At 59.1% G+C, this 18,251-nt stretch overlaps 1 protein-coding gene across 4 annotated transcripts; it reads left to right on the forward strand.

The window, feature by feature from the left end:
* The first annotated feature begins 225 nt into the window (after window positions 1–225).
* ALDH3B1 (aldehyde dehydrogenase 3 family, member B1) lies at window positions 226–18,136 on the forward strand. 4 transcript variants are annotated; one of them, XM_011987039.1, is made up of 10 exons: window positions 226–306; window positions 5,270–5,432; window positions 8,485–8,595; window positions 8,729–8,849; window positions 9,126–9,211; window positions 9,670–9,751; window positions 11,435–11,821; window positions 12,447–12,613; window positions 15,793–15,892; window positions 17,514–18,136. In XM_011987039.1, exons 2-10 carry the CDS (start codon window positions 5,271–5,273, stop codon window positions 17,702–17,704), a joined length of 1,407 nt encoding a protein of 468 aa, XP_011842429.1. In that variant the 5' UTR covers window positions 226–306; window position 5,270; the 3' UTR covers window positions 17,705–18,136. The 4 variants fall into 4 exon arrangements, with proteins under 4 accessions (XP_011842429.1, XP_011842430.1, XP_011842431.1 ...); XM_011987037.1 differs by lacking the exon at window positions 226–306 and adding an exon at window positions 4,947–5,048; XM_011987040.1 differs by lacking the exon at window positions 9,670–9,751 and having other exon boundaries at window positions 11,704–11,821.
* Window positions 18,137–18,251: the final 115 nt, after the last annotated feature.

Genomic DNA, 18,251 nt, shown 5'->3' on the forward strand with positions numbered 1-18,251 from the left:
GAGTGACAGAGTGAGCCCTCAGCTCGGCCCTCAGCTCGGAGCTCATCCCTGCTGTGTGGCTCTAGCCTGGCGCCCTCTGGGCGTTGACTCCTTCTCTGTGGTCTGGGAGGAGATGTCGAGGCCCCTGAGGGAGGTGGTGGTGAAATCTCGGCTTGCAGCCTCCAGCCCGCCCAGAGCCAGAGTCAGGCATAAGGCCAGGGCAACTCCGCCTCCCGGGGGCTGGCCCTGCGTTGGACATTTCTTAACAGCAGGGCTGCCAGGCAGAGTGAGACAGCCAGGAGGAAGGGCAGCTTGGCAGAGCCTCAGGTACAGTATTCCGGGGAGGCTGGGGCTGTAGTGGGCCAGCAGTCAGGGCCAGAGTCCAGCTCAGCAACTGTGGGTTGCAGGCAGCCCAGGCGGGCCTAGCCACAGGCAGCTGCACTCGGGGGCCGCCATGTCCTGGCTGAGCTCATCTGCCTGCCTGCTGAGAAAGCAGAAGGAGGAGAGGCAGGGCTGGGGAGTGGCAGCGAGGTCCCGGGCACCCCACTGGCTAGCAGGCACCCTTCCGTTGTCCGAGCTGGGCTGCCACCGCCTCCTCTTCCTGGGATTCCCAGACACCCTCCAAGGGAACCAAGGGACCAGTTCTGGGCCCAGCTGCCCCAGGAAGGACTGTGCCCTCCTTCCCTGCAGGGGGTCAAGTATCTCTTCCAGCAACAGCTGTTTCCTGGGCACCAGCCTGCATGCCCAGCACTGATGCGGGGACGTGGCGATGAATGACTCTGGGAAAGAATTGTTCTTAGCAATGGACTTTGTCAGGGTCCAAGGAAGGAGTAGCCAGCCAGCCCCGCCCTGCCTGCAGGAGGCCCTTCTCATCCCGGGAACTGTGCCCCAGCAGGGAGCCGGGGCTGCTCAGCCGCTTTGTGGCCCAGGGTTGGGTCGGCCCAAGCCACAAACGCGGGGATGCGCTGGTCCCTGGCTCCCCAAGGACCCCATGGAAGGGAGGGGCTGCTGAGCTTTGGGAGACCTCAAGAAAATCCAGCTTAAGGCCATCAAAAGACAAAATGACAGCACATTTAGTTATAGATCAAATTGGCTTCTATTCATGATTCGTGAATCTGGGCAGCCTGCATTCTACAAAATGGAATGAGAGTTCCCCCCAGGCTGTGGCGGAACAGGGGGTTCGTAAGGCAAGAAGGAGGAAACAGAAAAATAGGAAACACCAAACTACCTAACACTGGGTCACTGCAGACACCGGGTCACTGCAGACGGCTGTTTTCTAAGGGGTAAGGCAGAGGGGACTCCCTGATGACGCCAGCCCAGGTGGACTGGAATCTCCTGCTTCCCGGAGAAACTTGTCTGTTGTTTTGGGCTCTATCTGCTTCCTTAAAGCTTCAGTTTGATGACGTGGTGTTTGGCATAAGTGCCTCCATTTTGGTTCGGTCTTGTCTGTTGGGGCCTAGTACAGGAACTCAGGTCAAACCACAGCCTCTCATCATGTTTGTTGAAGGAAGCTAAACTGCAGGAGATCAGAGTCAGAGACCCTGTGGCATTGGGCCTGTGGGTCCCCTGAAGCTGACCTGGTGATCCCCGCCTTCTGGCTGCCCTGATGGGGGTCCCCCCAGGCCCTCTACTCACCATGTTCAGTCCCTCTGTCACCACATCACTGTCCCCAGTTGGGTCTCAGGGTGATGTCCGTGTCTCCCCAACACCCACCTCGGATCAAGGTCTCTTCAGGCCCCTCTACAGAGGGGCTGCCCCCAGCCCTCCCCTGTACGTCCGTCCTCCGTGGACACTGAGCACTTCCCGGGCTCCCAGTGCTTGAATTCTCCCAACAGTGGTGTGGGGGCTACAGCCAGTGCCCCATTTTACAGACGGGAAAAGTGAATACAAAGAGGTCAAGCAACCTGTCCAAGGTATCCCCACTCACACGTGGTTGCTGCAGTTTGAACCCAGGTCATTGGGCCCCCAGACCACACCGTGCTTACAGGATGCTCTTAGAAGGTCCGTGGTATAGATGAGGAAACTGAGGCAGGAAGAATGAGAGAACGGGCAGAGCCTCTGTTTCCTTGGAATCCAACCCACTTGACGGGCCGGGGTGTGAACGAGTAGAGGGGTCTCTGCCCGGGGATGGTCCCTCAGCAGGACGGTCCCTGCTGTGAGGTTGGGGGCAGCGGCTTGGCCAGCCATTCACTCCCTGTGATATGTCGTCCCCGTTCCTGCCCGCTCTGTTCCCAGAGCCTGTGGGCACCTGCGGTGAGCACCCAGGCTGGCATAGTGCCCAGCGTGCGGGCACCTGAGTATTGCTTTTAGAGGCCTGCGGCCTTGGGGTGAAGTGCCTGGTCCTGCACCGGCCCCCAGGCCAGAGGAAACAGAGCCACTGTCTTCATCACCAAATGATGTGGCAACTCCCCCCACCCCAGAAGCTGTAGGTCTGGGCCAGATGTGCCTCAACCTGTGATGGGGGGCCATGCCCCAGAGACCCTTGGGCCCATCAGCCCCCGGACCTCAGTGGCTCAGCCCCAGGAGGCAAGAGGTGGTCTTAGACCCCACAACCCAAGCACTGTGGGGAGTGACAGCAGCGGTGAGGAGGGAGGCCAAGGAAATGGAATCCAAACAGCAAGAGACCTCCCTTCACTGGGCACCCCTCCCACAGCCGGCCTGCCAGAGTCCACCCGGCCCTGGGTCTGCTGTCCAGGCCCCAACCCACTGTCCCTTCCCCCAAGGACTTGGCTGCCCATCCCCAGGGGACTATGAGGGAGGTGGGAGCCGGGGTGGGTAGCCTTCTGCTCCTCTGGATTTGGGTTTTCCAGTGTGAGGAGCTGGGTGGCATCAGGCAAGCTCTAGCCCTCTCTGAGCCTCAGCCTCCATCTCCTTCAGTGGGGTGAACAGCAGCCCCTCAGTAGGCAGCCGTGGTGGTGAAATGAGTAAGGGCAGGCACGGGGATCACACGCAACTTCCTTATGACCTCACACTGTGGGAGAGGCGCCGCGGGGGTGGGCTTGGGGGCCGCCAGCTCAGTGTCTGATTTAGGAGTTCCCTATTCTGTGTGACCACAATGGCTGCCCGGCACCCTCGGTGGGTCACAGGCCCAGGATCTCCCGATCTCAGGCGGAAGGCAGCCTTGGCTTCTCCACTTGCGAGGGTCCTGCCCAGCTCCCTGTCCCCTGCTGGGCACTCCCTGGGGGCCTCAGTCCAGAGTGAGTGACCCGTAGGGGCAATGCCAGGGCTGGTTGCCCTGTGGGAGAGATGTGTCCTGCGGCCCTGGTGAGTTGGTTTCAGTGTTGCTAGGAGGGTTCTGGAATGTTCCATGCAGAACTCCATCCCTCGCAGAGCTCCCGGCCCACAGTCCACCATTCACATTACGTGCCTTGCATTTTTGTGGTTTCTGCAGAGATTCTTACAAAGGGCGAGAGAGGTGCAGGCGTGGTTTGCCTTTGACCATCGGCGGAAGTCTGAAGGTGAGAGTAGAATGGAGAATGACCCAGGAGAGTGTGGAGTTGGGGGAGATAAATATTTGCAGGCTACTTAGCAGAACACCCAGAGCTGACCTTTGTCGAGTACTTTCTGTGGGCACAACAGCAAACATTTTATGCAGCGTCATGTCATTTAATCCTCACAATGACACCAGGTGCCATTAGCATCCCCATTTCACAGATGAGGAAACTGAGGCAGAGAAGGTGAGTTACTTGCCCAAGGTCCCACAACCAGTAAGAGGCAGAGCCCGGAGACAGGCCTGATGGTGGCTCGAGAGGCTCATTCTTGGCTCCTGGGTCTCAGTCCTGCTCCCGTGACGGGCCATCGCCTATGGGGACCATGGTGCCTGTCCTGTGTGCGGGCAGCTGCCCAGCTTCTCCCAGTCAGAGCAGGAAGATGGTGGGTTCAGCCTGCCTGCCCCCGCCCCCCAATCACTTCAGCTGAGGGCTGGCCTGGGTCTCCCGACCAGGTTGTCAGCAGCACAGTGGTCCAGCAGGGCCATCCTGCAGACCGAAGCAGGTCCCACCCTCAAGGTGGCCACTTAATAATCACCCACAGCCTTGTACTCACTGACGCTGGGCCCTGGGCTCAGAACAGACTGTGTGGTCTCATTATCAGCTGGCAGGTGCCATCATCACACCAGTAACATGACAGGCTTCGAGCACTAGTTCTCAAATAAGTAGGCACAGAGGGGCCTGCTCCCAGCCTGAGGGGGAAATAAGGGGGATGTGGATAGGGTTGGGAGGTGGGTAGAGTGTAACCAGACGTTTATCACATAGCAAAACTCAGAACGGTGGGGAGCAGAGTCAAGGGGCCACTGTGACAGTGGATGGGGGCATAATCTGGGTGGGCTGCCTGGAGGAAGCATCGACCAACCTGAGATCTGGAGGAAAGGGACTCAGAGAGGAAAGGAGGAAAGGGTCCCCACGGGTCCTTGGCACCAGGCCGAGGAACGAGTGCGCCAGAGCGCTCCTCCAATGAACTTCAAGTTTCAAGTAAACAGGCAGGGCTCGGGGGAATGTCTAGGCCCCTACCCTGCCTGCCAGCCCTGGCTGGCACCAGCATGGAGGCAGGAACGCCCTCTCCCACCCCCGATCCTCTCCCCCACAGCTGTTTCCGCCTCCCAGCACCACAGCCCCGGTGGGGTGGACAGCAGGGCCTCCAGGAGGCCCGAGGTGTTGTCCCTCTTCCTGCAGAAGCTCAGGCACAGGGAGAGGAGGCTATTGCCCACCGGCCTGGCCTCCCTGGGCAGTGCCCCCCGGCTGGGGACAGGGAAGGATGGAGAATTCTGTGTCTGGAGTGCTCCAAGGTGGTGGCCATGGTGGCAGTGGGTGGGATACCCCCTCTACTCATCAAGCTCCTGCTTACTCCATTCAGGCTGGCAGGGGTGAGGCCGCCCCGCCTCCAGGAGGGGCATCAGGGCAGGGCAGAGGCCATGGCTTGGGGTTAATTTCTGTGCGGCAGGAAGAAGCGTGGCGCTCTGCCTGCTGCTCACCCTCGGGGGGCTGTGGTGGAACAGCTGTCCCCAAGCCCACATCCAGTCCTTCAGCCGCCTCCAGGTCCATGGCAGAGGGGAGTGGTGCGAGGGGCTTCATGTGTGTCTGGGAGTGTTCACTGTTGGGGGTAAGGTGTCGCAGGCAGCCTCAGTCCCCGTGGGGCCATCTGAGTGGGTCCCTGTGTGTGTGTGAGGTAGAGGTGTCTGCAAGCCCCTGTGGGTGCAGGCAGGTCAGGGGTGCCCAGACCCTGGGGCGGCTGGGTGGTGCCTGCGAAGGAGGGGCAGCCCTGGCCACCCAGTTCATGCTGCCCCATCTGGCAGGATGGACCCCTTTGAGGACACGCTGCGGCGGCTGCGGGAGGCCTTCCACACGGGGCGCACGCGGTCGGCTGAGTTCCGGGCTGCGCAGCTCCGAGGCCTGGGCCGCTTCCTGCACGAAAACAAGCAGCTTCTGCATGACGCGCTGGCCCAGGACCTGCACAAGGTGGGCTGGGGTTGGGGTATGAGAGGGTGCACCAGGGGCGGGGGGGCACGGAGGGCAGCTGGGACAGAGGAGGATGAAGGCAGCTGCGCCCTCCATGAAGGGGAGTTGAAAGCAGCTCCTCCCCTAGGCCAGAGCCGCTCTTGCACATTCATCCAGTCACTCATTTCTGTATTCATGTAGCAACTATTTGCTGAGCACCTACTATGTGCCAGGTACTATGTGCCAGGTACTGTTCTAGGCTCTGGATATACAGCAGAGAATAAAACAAAGTTCCCACACCTACGAAGCTGACCTTCTGTCAGAGACAAAAAAACAGCAAATAAATAATTGCACAGCGAGGCCGGGCGCGGTGGCTCACGCCTGTAGTCCCAGCACTTTGGGAGGCCAAGGTGGGCAGATCACTTGAGGCCAGGAGTTCAAGACCAGTTTGAACAACATGGCGAAACCCCGTCTCTGCTAACAATACAAAAATTAGCTGGATGTGGTGGTGGGCGCCTGTCATCCCAGCTACTCAGGAGGTTGAGGCATGAAAATCGCTTGAACCTGGGAGGTGGAGGTTGCAGTGAGCTGAGGTCACATCACTGCACTCCAGCCTGGGCAACACAGTGAGACTCTATCTCAAAAATAATAATAATAATAATAATTACACAGCATGTTGGGTTGAAATATGTGCCCTGGAGACACACCCAGGGTGAAGGGGAGAGAGGGGGCCAGGATCAGGGTTCTGTTTTATATGTGGGGGTCACAGAAGGTTTCTCTGAGGAAGGGGCCTTAGAGCAGAGACATGAAGATGGAGGGGGAGGCTCCCCATGGACGCTGGGGAGATGGCAGCAGGCACAGCATGTGCAAAGGCCCTGAGGCAGGAGGTGCTGGGCGTTTCTGCTTGAGGAGCAGCAAGGAGGCCAGCATGGCTGTGGGGAGTGGGAGAGGAAGAGGCAACAAAGGCAAGGCCCGGGGCACGGGCCACACTAGCTAGGGCCTCACAGGCTATGAGGTCTTGGGCTTCTCTCTGGGTACAGCAGGCATCGTGGCCTCTGTCTGGACCCAGAAGGCCTGGGGCCTCAGCCCCTCCCAATCCCAGTAGCAGCCAAGGCAGAACCCCGAGAAACACACTTCCCCCAACCCCTTACCCATCAGGGCCTGGCCCGCCCCTGCCTCAGGACACCTGCCCCTGCCTCAGGACACCTGCCCCTGCCTCAGGACACCTGCCCCTGCCTCAGGACATCTGTCCCAGGGGCTGCCCCCGGCTCCTATTCTCTGGACAAAATGTCTCCTCCCTTTGCCTCGAAGGCCATAGTGTCCAGACCTTCCCCTAGCCCATTGGGTTCCCTGGGGACAGACTGCCCCGCCACCACTGAGCTTCTGCCACCGGCCACCTACCTGCCTTCATGAGACTTGACCTGACATCTGTCTGGTCCCTTTTCTCCCTTCGGCTCAGGTTCTGCCTCCTGCCTTCCCATCCCAGGTGCAGAAGCAGGGCCCTACAAAGGGCGCAATAGCCCAGAACACTCAACCTGGTCTCTTTCTCTGGCCCTGGTCAGCCCCCGTCCCCATCCTCAGCAGGCAGCATCTGCCCAGCGTCACGTGCACCCTCTCAGTTAACCCCTTGGTGAATCTGGCTGGACAACCACGCACCCAGCGGCCCCCAGACGAGGCTCAGAGAGCGCGTTCTTGCCCGAGGGCAAGCAGCCAGGAAGAGCAGAGCCAGAGTTTGAACCTGGCTCAAAATAGCCCAGTCTCCCAAAGTCAGGTCCCAGGTGACCTAGGAGGCGTGACGGGCAGGCCACCAGGCTCATGGGGCCGGAGCACAGGCTGTGGGAAAGTCCATGTGGAAGGCACCTTCACCGAGCCTCCGTGGCTGGGAGGGGCTGGTGCGCGTGGCGTCTTCCTCCCTCTGGCTGGAAGCCAGCTGTAGCCCTGGCCTTGCCCCTGGTTCGCTGAGTGACCTCAGGCAGGGCATCCTCTTCTCTGGGCTTCGCTGGTCCTCCGGCCCATCCAGCACCCCCTCTGCCCTGACCCGGGAGAGCCCGCACCCCATAACCTCAGGCAGGGAGATAGCCTGGCCCGGTGTCCCTGACCTGTTCTCCAGCGGCCTGTGGCCTGGCTGATTTCTCCTCCCTTGGGGTGCAGAGGGCAGGGCGCACTGGCTAGTCGAGAGCAGGACAATGTCCCTATTGATTCGGATCTCCTCACTCCTGCTTAGAAGCCTGACAGTGGCCCGGGCCCCTGGGCTGTGGGAACTGACAGCATTTACCTAGGGGTGGCTGTGCCTGTGTCCCCTGCAGACCAATCTCCACCCTGCTGTTTGGGAGGCCGAGGTGGGAGGATTGCTTGAGGCCAGGAGTTCAAGACCCACCTGGGCAACATAGCAAGACACTATCTCTGCAAAAAATCAAAAAATAAACTTTTTTTTACATTAAAAATTAAAAAAAAAAAAAACCTAAGTCAGATCCCATCCCTGCTCTTCTCAGGAGTCCCTTGCCCAGCCGCCTGGCCCCCTCACCTTGCCCACTCCTCTTCCTGCTAAACAGGAGCAGAGCAAGCTCACAGCCACCTCAGGGCCTTTGCAGCTGCCAGGGCCTCTGCCTACAGTATGCCGCCTCCCAGTACCCACGACTTGCTCCTTCCTTGCCTTTAGGTCACTGCTCAAATGTGACCGCCGCCTGGAGACCTGTACTGGCCACTTTGTAAAAACAGCACACACACATTGGATGTATACATGTGCACACCTGTGCACAGCCACACGCTCCAGCAGTCTCCACCCCTGCCCTGCTCCGTGCTTTCCCTAGCGCGGCCACATCCTAATGGAGCCGTCAGTGTTCTCACCTTCACGTGGACCGACTACCCCTTGCAAGGTCGGCCCCAGGGCAGGGCCCTCCGTTTTGCAGAGACAGCACCTCAGACAGGAAGCACGCACTGAACATGGAGTGAGTGAGTGAATGAATGAAAATGAATGAATGAGTTGTGGAAGCAGGCCCTGCCTGGAGGAGGCTGTACCCTCCTGCTGGCTCTGGGACTCCTGGCCCACCCTGACCCCACTCACTTCCCGCAGTCGGCCTTCGAGTCGGAGCTGTCTGAGGTTGCCATCAGCCAGGGCGAGATCACCCTGGCCCTGAGGAACCTCCGGGCCTGGATGAAGGACGAGCATGTGCCCAAGAACCTGGTGAGCTGGTCGGGCTGAGGCGGGCGGGGGCTCAGGGGATATTTGCTCCCACAGGGTGGCCCCTCTGGATGAAGCTGGCTGCCAAGGGGTCGGGGTGCTGAGCACTTAATTTCATCCCCGGCTCCCCGCCCAGGCCACACAGCTGGACTCCGCCTTCATCCGGAAGGAGCCCTTTGGCCTGGTCCTCATCATTGCGCCCTGGAACTATCCCCTGAACCTGACGCTGGTGCCCCTCGTGGGTGCCCTCGCTGCAGGTGAGAGCTGGGCCTGCCCCTTCCGGCCACCCTTCGCCACTGGGGGTCTCAGGGCCACCCATGGATCCCAGGACGACATGGGGGAACCGGCCCAGGTGACAAAGAAGACTGTCTGGTCCACCGTACCCGGGCTGTGTGGCCCTGGGCCCATCATGTCACCTTTCTGAACCAGGGTCTGCATCTGAAAGTGGGTGAGGCCGATGCCTGCCCTGCAGGTGTGTGGAGACCAGGAGCGGGCTACGCCTCCCCCAGCTCTCTCCCTGCGCTGTCCTGCAGGGAACTGCGTGGTGCTGAAGCCATCAGAGATTAGCAAGAGCATGGAGAAGGTCCTGGCCGAAGTGCTGCCCCGATACCTGGACGAGGTGAGCAGGGCTGCCGGGCAGGTGGAGTGGGAACAGGCAGGGCTCAAGGGCTGGGCAGCCCCTGACATGGAAGGGCCTGTCGGTCAGACCCAAGTCCCCACCTCAATTCTGCCTCTTCTGAGTTGTGTAAACTTGACCAAGTCACCGCCCCTCTCAGCCTCACTTTCCCTCTGAGGAGCAGCGAGGGCAGCCTGTTGCCCAGGGGTCCCGTGTCTGCCTCCACCTGGCCCTGGCATCAGTCCCTCCAGCGCCAGCCGGACTCCAAGCTGGGCCTGCCAATGCCAGGCAACCTTGGGGAGCTCCCTGCTCCCCACTTTGCCTCCACCCAACCCTCTTAGAGCCCTGGCTGGGTCAGGCCAGGCGGGGCGGAGGCAGGGCAGGGTCCAGGCAGGGTGGGCTCCTCCCTGGGCTCTCGGAGCTGGGGTCCCAGAGGGAGCCTCGCCTATCGCGCCTTGCAGAGCTGCTTTGCCGTGGTGCTGGGGGGGCCCCGGGAGACGGGGCAGCTGCTGGAGCACAGGTTCGACTACATCTTCTTCACAGGTGAGGCCGGGACGAGGGTCGGGCCAGGCTGGGGTCGGGGAGGACAGCCCCATGCTCAGGGGTCCTGTCCCTAAATCTGGGAGTCCACAAGGGAGACTGAATTCTCTGTCTCTCTGGACCAGGCTGGGAGCAGTCCTGGATCCCCGGACCCCTTAGGAAGGGATGGAGTCCTACGTCCAGGGCCAGCCCACCGTGCCAACCACAGCCTCAGGAACCATAGCCTCTGCCCCCACTGCCCCCAGACCCTCATACGTGACCCCACTGCCCCCAGGCTCTTAGACACCACCCTACTGGTGCCCACAGCCCTCTCTGCAGGCAGATGAGGGACTAGGCCTCAGCGTCCTGCCCAGGGTCACCCTTGTGACCAGGATGGGGACCGGCTGGAATGTGCATACAAGCCCTTGGTGAAATCCATGCCAGAGGTCACTCCTTTTTTTTTTGAGACAGAGCCTTGCTCTGTCACCCAGGCAGTGGCACAATCTTGGCCCAATCTTGGCTCAGTGCAACCCCTGCGCCTCCCGGGTTCAAGTGATGCTTATGCCTCAGCTTCCCAAGTAGCTGGGATGATAGGCATGTACCACCACGCCCGGCTAATGTTTTGTATTTTTAGTAAAGACAGCATCTCACTATGTTGCCCAGGCTGGTCTCGAACTCTTGGCCTCAACCAATCCTCCTGTCTTGGCATCCTAAATTGCAGGGATCACAGGCATGAGCCACCACAAAAACCCAGCCTCGAGTTTTTGAGCTAGTGAGGGGCAGAGGGAGGGGGAGGAAGACAGTGGTGCTGGCAGGCGAGTCTGTGCCTTGCAGGTCGAGGCAGTCACGGGGACGGGCCCGGCAGGATTGACCAGGCCACCTCCCAGCAAAGACAGGAGGAGGCCCGGAAGGAAGCACAGAGCCCAGGAAGCACTGTGCCCAGGACGGGGCAGGGGTGAGAGTAGAGAAGGGACAGTGGCTCCTGCTGGCTTTAATCCTTGACCACAAGGGGGAGAAATGCCAGGGCCATCCCCACAGACACAGCAGCGTGGTCCGCGAGTCAGGTCTGGGGAGGGGCCTTGAGGCCCAGACAGGGGTAGGGCAGAGAAGGCTGAGTGCATGGGGAGACTGCTGGGCTCTCAGAGGCCAGCACAGAGGAGAGGTGAGGCCGAGCCAGGCAGGACATGGAGACGCCTGCATCAGCCGGGGCCAGGCCACCTCAAGGGTCAGAAAAAAAGGGCTGGGCATGTGGCAGAACTTCCAGGTTTAGGTTTAGAGAAGAGAGACCTGAGTGCCACAGACAGAGCTGGACTCCAGCCTTGGTTGATCAGGGATCCCTGACGTTTCCAAAGGAGATGGGTAGGGAGGGGTTCCATGCAGCATTTTGCAAAGAGTCCCCTGCAGGGTAAGCCAGGGTCAGAAGCAGAGGTGGGAGGAGCCAAGGGGTTTGGCTCAGGAGGGAGACCCTGGGGGCCAATAGTGGCCATGCACCATTCCCTCCTGAGACTCTGTGCTTAGGGGCTGGTCCTGGTGAAGGATGAGCAGGGCCCTGGGCTGCAAGGTGGCAGTGAGGAACAAGGAAAGGCCAGGCGAGGGATGGTGCCTGCTGACTCCAACACCTCTCCAGGGAGGAGCGGGGCCCGGGGCTGGGCCATCCCGCCTGGCCCAGGTCACTGAACGGCCACTCTGGTTTCCTTCCACACCCAGGGAGCCCTCGTGTGGGCAAGATTGTCATGACTGCTGCCGCCAAGCACCTGACACCTGTCACCCTGGAGCTGGGGGGCAAGAACCCCTGCTACGTGGACGACAACTGCGACCCCCAGACCGTGGCCAACCGCGTGGCCTGGTTCCGCTACTTCAACGCCGGCCAGACCTGCGTGGCCCCCGACTACGTCCTGTGCAGCCCCGAGATGCAGGAGAGGCTGCTGCCCGCCCTGCAGAGCACCATCACCCGTTTCTATGGCGACAACCCCCAGAGCTCCCCAAACCTGGGCCGCATCATCAACCAGAAACAGTTCCAGCGGCTGCGGGCACTGCTGGGCTGCGGCCACGTGGCCATTGGGGGCCAGAGTGACGAGAGCGATCGCTACATCGGTGAGTCCTGCTGCCCCACCACAGCCCACCTGAGCCAAGACCCCTCCTCACGGGAGGGCCCACGGCTGGGCCACGAGTCTGGACCCGCACCTGAAAGCCGGCCCCACTGTCAGAGCCCGGCCTTGAGCCACGGCTCCAGGGCCCAGCGTGCTAAGATGAACTCCCATCCCACCACCGGCTGTCCTGAAAGGCCACAACCTCAGATTCTCTGAGCCCACAATCCCCAGGTTCTAAACTCTAATGGCCCCGTCCTGAGCCCCCCAGTCTCCTGGGCCGTACGGCTCAGCAGCTCACGGGACACTGTGGCTCCAACATTCTGGGATGCTGTCGCCTCATGAACCCCAACGTTCTAAGAATCCCATCACCCCTGACTGTGAGACCAAGTTCAGGGGATTCTCTGCGCCCCACAGGCCCTGAGCAGGCTGGGGAAGACCTAGGGTCCCTTCTTGGGGGCTGTGGGGAGACTTTCTTCCCTAAACACTCCAAAGCCTGAAGCAATGGGAAGTCAGACCTTAGGATCCTGGTCTGGAGCCCTGGCCCGTGGCCCTGTCCCCATCTCTACCCCCACCCCTGGGTGCTATCCTGACTGTGGCTCTGGGGCTGAGCGGTCTTTGGTGCCCGGCAGCCCCCACAGTGCTGGTGGACGTGCAGGAGACGGAGCCGGTGATGCAGGAGGAGATCTTCGGGCCCATCCTGCCCATCGTGAACGTGCGGAGTGTGGACGAGGCCATCGAGTTCATCAACAGGCGGGAGAAGCCCCTGGCCCTGTACGCCTTCTCCAACAGCAGCCAGGTGGGGGTGCGGCCGGGCTGGGCAGGGTCAGGAACCCGCAGTGGGCAGTGCAAATGGTGGCAGCAGAGGGGCCACCAAAATCCAGTGGCTTCAGGACTTTGGAATGGTGGTCCTCTTGGCTCTGTCTCTGCCCACTCCTAGAAGCAGCTGAGCCTCACCCACCCCAACCCTGTCCCCAGTCCGGGCCCCACTCTTCTAGGCCTTCTGTGGGTGGCTTCCCAGGGTCTTCTCTAGGGCCCAGTGTTTCTTCTAGGTCAGCCCCTGCCTTTGTTCTTCCTTACACATTGGAGTCTGGTGGCCACATGACCCCTCATGCACAGGCAACATGTCAGGGATGACCCAAAGGTACAGGTCTGAGAATGAGCCCTGATCCCCCACCCCTGCTCAAGCTGCAGAGGCAGCCTGGGAGGCCCAAGGGTGGAGCCCTCAGATTAAAAAACACCAGGAGGTACCAGCAGTCCCTACCCACCCTCCCCGTCCCTCAGCCAGTTCCTCGATTCCCTCCACTTGAACTTTTTTTTTTTTTTTTGAGATGGAGTCTCACTCTATTGCCCAGCTTGGAGTGCAGTAGCACAATCTCGGCTCACTGCAACCTCTGCCTCCTGAGTTCAAGTGATTCTCCTGCCTCAGTCTCCTGTGTAGCTGGGGTAACAGGTGTGTGCCACTATGCCCAGCTAATTTTTTGTATTTTTAGTAGAGATGGGGTTTCTCCACATTGGCCAGGCTAGTCTTCAACTGTTGACCTCAGGTGATCCACCTGCCTTGGCCTCCCAAAATGCTGGGATTACAGGCATGAGCCACCGTGCCCGGCCACTTGAACTTTTTTTTAAAATAAACTTTGTATTGGGAAATACTTTTAGATTTACAGAAAAGTTGCCAAAATGGTACAGAGAGTTCCCATGTACCCCACACCTAACTTTCCCCATTTAATGGTGCTTTGATGGGTCAAAACTAAAAAAGTGATGGCAGGGCTGGGCACAGTGGCTCACACCTGTAATCCCAGCACTTTGGGAGGCCGAGGTGGGAGGATTGCTTGAGACCAGCCCTGGCAATATAGCAAAACCCCGTCTCTATGAAACATTTTTTAAGATTAGTTGCGAATAGTGGGACACACCTGTAGTGCCAGCTGCTCAGGAGGCTGAGGTGGAAGGATCTCCTAACCAAAAAAAAAAACAATTGTGACAGCAGTGCCTTACTATTAACTATACTCCAGACTTTATTTGAATTTTGCCAGTTTTGCCACTGACGTCCTCTTTCGGCCCCAGGATCCACGCCAGTGTCCCACCTTGCATTAATAAGCCTCTCAGCTTGAGGAGTGCTGGACAAGTCTGTAGAACATCTCCAGCCTCAGCTCCTCTGGTGTATTTCTCATGATTAAAGAAGGGTTACCGGTTTTAGGAGAGAATCCCACAGAGGTGAACCTGCCTCTCACACCACATCAGGGGCACCTGAGATGCACACGTGGCTAGTGAGGGGGAACCTTCACTACCGGGTTAGGGCGGTATCTGCCAGGGTCTCCCTGGGAAGTTACTATTGTTTGTTTCTCTTTTATTCGGAAGCAAGTCTCTAAGGCTACCCCACCCTCACCAGGTGGGGGTAATTAAGCTCTATGCTGGTCTATCATGTTGTTAGTTATTATCTAGTTATTTTACACATTCTTTTTTTATTCCGTTTGTGGTTTGGTGGAATTCTGTTGTATTGCCATTTGATAGCTTTCTCTTCCTCCTTCGTATGATTGTTTTATAGGGCCTGCGAGTTTTGTATTTTTGTGTGTATTATGGCAAATATCAACTTGTTTTCATGTTAAGATTCCTTTGAGCATTTCTTGCAGGACTGATGTAGTAGTGATAAACTCCCCCAGCCTTTGCTTGTGTGGGAAAGGCTTTATTTCTTCTTCATCTATGCAGCGTAGTCTTAGCTGGATACAGTATTCTTGGCTAGCGGCAGTATCTACATCTATTTCCTGGAATTCTGTAAGAAAGATTCATCTCTTGAATTGTTTATTTAGGTCAGTATGGACTCAGGTATATTTATTTGACTCCAGGGGCTGTAATCCAAGGTCGTGTGGTTTGTCTGAGGCTCCGGCTCGGAAGCCCATGTAAGGTGTTCCAGCCTCTTGGGTTGTGACCACCTCCTTCGCCTCTGGTGCTACAAGCAGCTCCAGGCTCATCTTGTATCTTCCCTGCGCCAACTCCAGCAGTAGCCATTCCTCCAAGGAGCCCGGCTTCATCTGGAGACTTTTACTTTAGAAAACTCTCCAGAGGCTTTTTGGCAGTGGAGTCATCTGGCTTCAAACTTTTCTGACCACCCAGCACTGCTCCCAGGACACACAGTCACACCTAAGACACAAGTCACGCACAAGGTGGCTTGCCCACACTACTTGGGACGCCCCCTGCTGCCTTCTGCTCCATCTCCTCCATCTGCTGCCACTGCCACTGTGGGTAATGCTGGTCTCTGAATCCACTGCAGGGAGTCCACTTTCCCCACATCAGACAAGCCCTGACCCAGCCGTGATCAGAGGTTCATGGTGATTGCAACTAAATATATTGAAGTTTTTGTGCAGCAAAAATTTAGTGTCTACCAATCCTTTTTTCTTTTCAGTCTTCAAATAAGCCTACAGATTGAGGAAGAAGGTCCTTTATTAAGTCAAGCAACGGCCACGCTTCTGTTTCTAAAGCGCAAATCTGACCACATCATTATGTCTTCACGTCTCTGTGCTCACACCACACAGCCCTTCAGCCGCCACTCTGTCTAGGGTACCCTCTTTACCTGAACAACTTCTGTCCCTCCCAGTTCCTCCACTCAGCAGGCACATGACACCCCTCCCCTAGGATGCCTCCCTGCTGTCCAGCACTGCACTGCTGCCACTGCACCCTCCATGTCCCCAAGCAACACTGGGTTTCCTGCCCCTACCCCAGGCCTAAGAGTCTTTGCCCCCCGCACGGACTACACGTGAGCAGATGTCCAGGAAGCACGTCCCAAGTTGGAAGCTCCACGAGGGGCTGCTACACAACCCCTTGCCCCACCTGTACCATCACAGGCCCTTCAGCTGCCATGGTGGCCTCAGACCCTTTCTGAGGCAAGATCAGTGTCACAGAGTCCAGCATGGAACAGGCTCTGGGTCCTGAGGATCCTGCTGGGGCTCAAGGCGGCCTCACACACATCCTGTTCTCTCCCAGGTGGTCAAGCGGGTGCTGACCCAGACCAGCAGCGGGGGCTTCTGTGGGAACGACGGCTTCATGCACATGACCCTGGCCAGCCTGCCTTTTGGAGGAGTGGGTAGGTGCCTGCTACCCTGCCCTTCTGTGACCATTTGGTCAAATTGCAATAGTGTTACCTGCATACATTCCCGCCGAAGCACCCCAGCCCCACCTCAGTGTAGAGGGACGGGCAAGGAGGCCTCACCCCAGAACCTGCATACTGCTCCCCACCCCAGAAGGTCTGAGTCCAACCTGGGCAACATAGTGAGACCCCGTATCAAAAAAATAAAAAGTCTGCAGTGGAACCTTCTAGACCATCTCTGCACGGACACACAATTTAGTGAATGTTTTAAAATACCACACAACCATGATCACACTGCCCACTGCGCTGCTATCTGCTCTTCTCCCCAACTGCACGACCTGGCATCTGCCCCTCAGCAGCAATGCCGCCGGTGTCCTTTACTCCAGGGCGGCCGCTCCTCTAACCCCGTCCCCCGTCCAGCTCTCAGTACCACACCTCCCCACCCTGAGAGACCCAGATGAGTGTCAATCCTCCACCCCCCAGAGCAGCCCCGATGCCACTGCAGAGTCCTGGCCTCTGAGTCAGGAAGCCTCAGAGATGGTCCCAGCAACGCGCCTGTGGCCCAGGTGGCGCCTCCCCTCTCTGAGTCCACTTCCTCCTCAGTGAACAGTAGGCCCCAGGCAGGTGACAGGCAGCCCTGCCACCCATCCACGCTCAGCACCAGAGTGAATGATGGCAGGGCCAGGCAAGCTGCCTCAGGTGGGTCCACGCCCTTCCTGGAGGGCAGCCAGGGCCACAACAGTGCCTGTGCCGCTGTCCTGGCTCGGCTCGAGTTTGGGTGGCTGCCCCTGACTCCACCTAGCTGCCTCCTCAGCCCCAGCCTCCTCAACCCGCCTCCCCTGCCCTGGAGGAGAGCTGGGGCTGTCTGTGGGCACATCTGACCCTGCTGCTCCCTCAGGAAAGCCTCCCCCAGCTTCCAGGCCCCCGAGCCGGCCCTTCCTGGTGGCCATGGCCACAGCCCGGCTTCCCCACCTGCTGCTCCCACAGCCTGAGCTCTGCCCAGCTCCTTAACACACCACGTGGCACCCACCTCTAAGGCTCCCCAAGCCTGGGTCCCTCTTGCCCCCACCCACCCTCTTTCTCTCATTAACTGCATATCCCTGGAGCTCACTCACTGCAGGAAGCTCCCCCAGCCAACCCCACACCACCCAGGCTGTGCCCTGGCCGCCCTGGCCTGGGGCCTCGTCTACCTCCCGACCTAGACGCTGAGGAGAGCTCACTGCACACAGCACCTACTGGGTCCAGGTTTCTCAACATCCCCTCAATTCCCACCACAACCCTAGGAGGCAGGTACCCTTGTCACCCCACAGCAGAGGAGACTGAAGCACAGTCCAAAGTGACACAGATTGTTTGCAGCAGGGCCAGGGTTTAACCCCAGGCAGTCTGACTCTGGAATCCATGCCCTTGACCAGTCTGCCTCTCTTGCCTGGCACCTGGTACCCCCAAGGTTTACTGAGCTGGTGCCAAGCTCGGGGCTACCCACAGTGCCTCATGATCAGCCCACTAGACAGATGGAGAAACTGAGGCTCAGAGGGGTGAAGTAGCCCATCTAGGCCCCACTCTCTGTGACTGGGAGACCCCCAGGGCCTGACCACCAGTGTTCTGTGCCACTGTACAGGTGCCAGCGGGATGGGCCAGTACCACGGCAAGTTCTCCTTCGACACCTTCTCCCACCATCGCGCCTGCCTCCTGCGCAGACCGGGGATGGAGAAGCTGAACGCCCTCCGCTACCCGCCGCATTCGCCGCGCCGCCTGAGGGTGCTGCTGGTGGCCATGGAGGCCCGAGGCTGCAGCTGCACACTGCTCTGAGCCCTTCCCCAGGCCCAGGCTCGAGACCACCATGACGGCTGTCGCCTGCAGCTGGTGGAGACAGGGCCCGGGCTCCAGGGCCCGAGGAGGAAAAGGATTGCCAAGGTTCCAGGGCACTCCTCAAAGCAGCGCCTGCCTCCTCCCTCCTGGATCTTCCCTCTCCCTGCCTCAGCCTCCTCCCTCAGCCACTCCCAACTACGAGAGCCGAGGCAGGAGGCATGGGAAACAGTGCAGTGACCTGCCCCCACACCAACCACCCATGTTCAGGAGAAGAGGACAGACATGGCGCCTCTAAGCCACCCGTCTCCTGTGGAGCGGGTGGCCGAGGGGCCCTGGCATCTGACTCAGGCCACACCATGGAATCACTGCATCCAAGGCCATCCCTGCCCTCTGAGTCTGTTTCACCATTTGTTCAGTGGAGAGAATTAACCAAGTCCCACTTTTGAACAAGTTGATGATTCTGAAACCGGCCCAATTTCCTAAGAAGCCGGATGCTTGAGAAACCTACATTTGGACAATGACAGGCAGCTCCTACAGCCTGCGGGCC

Source organism: Mandrillus leucophaeus, unplaced genomic scaffold, assembly GCF_000951045.1.
Source record: "Mandrillus leucophaeus isolate KB7577 unplaced genomic scaffold, Mleu.le_1.0 Scaffold30, whole genome shotgun sequence".
NCBI classification, from domain to species: domain Eukaryota; kingdom Metazoa; phylum Chordata; class Mammalia; order Primates; family Cercopithecidae; genus Mandrillus; species Mandrillus leucophaeus.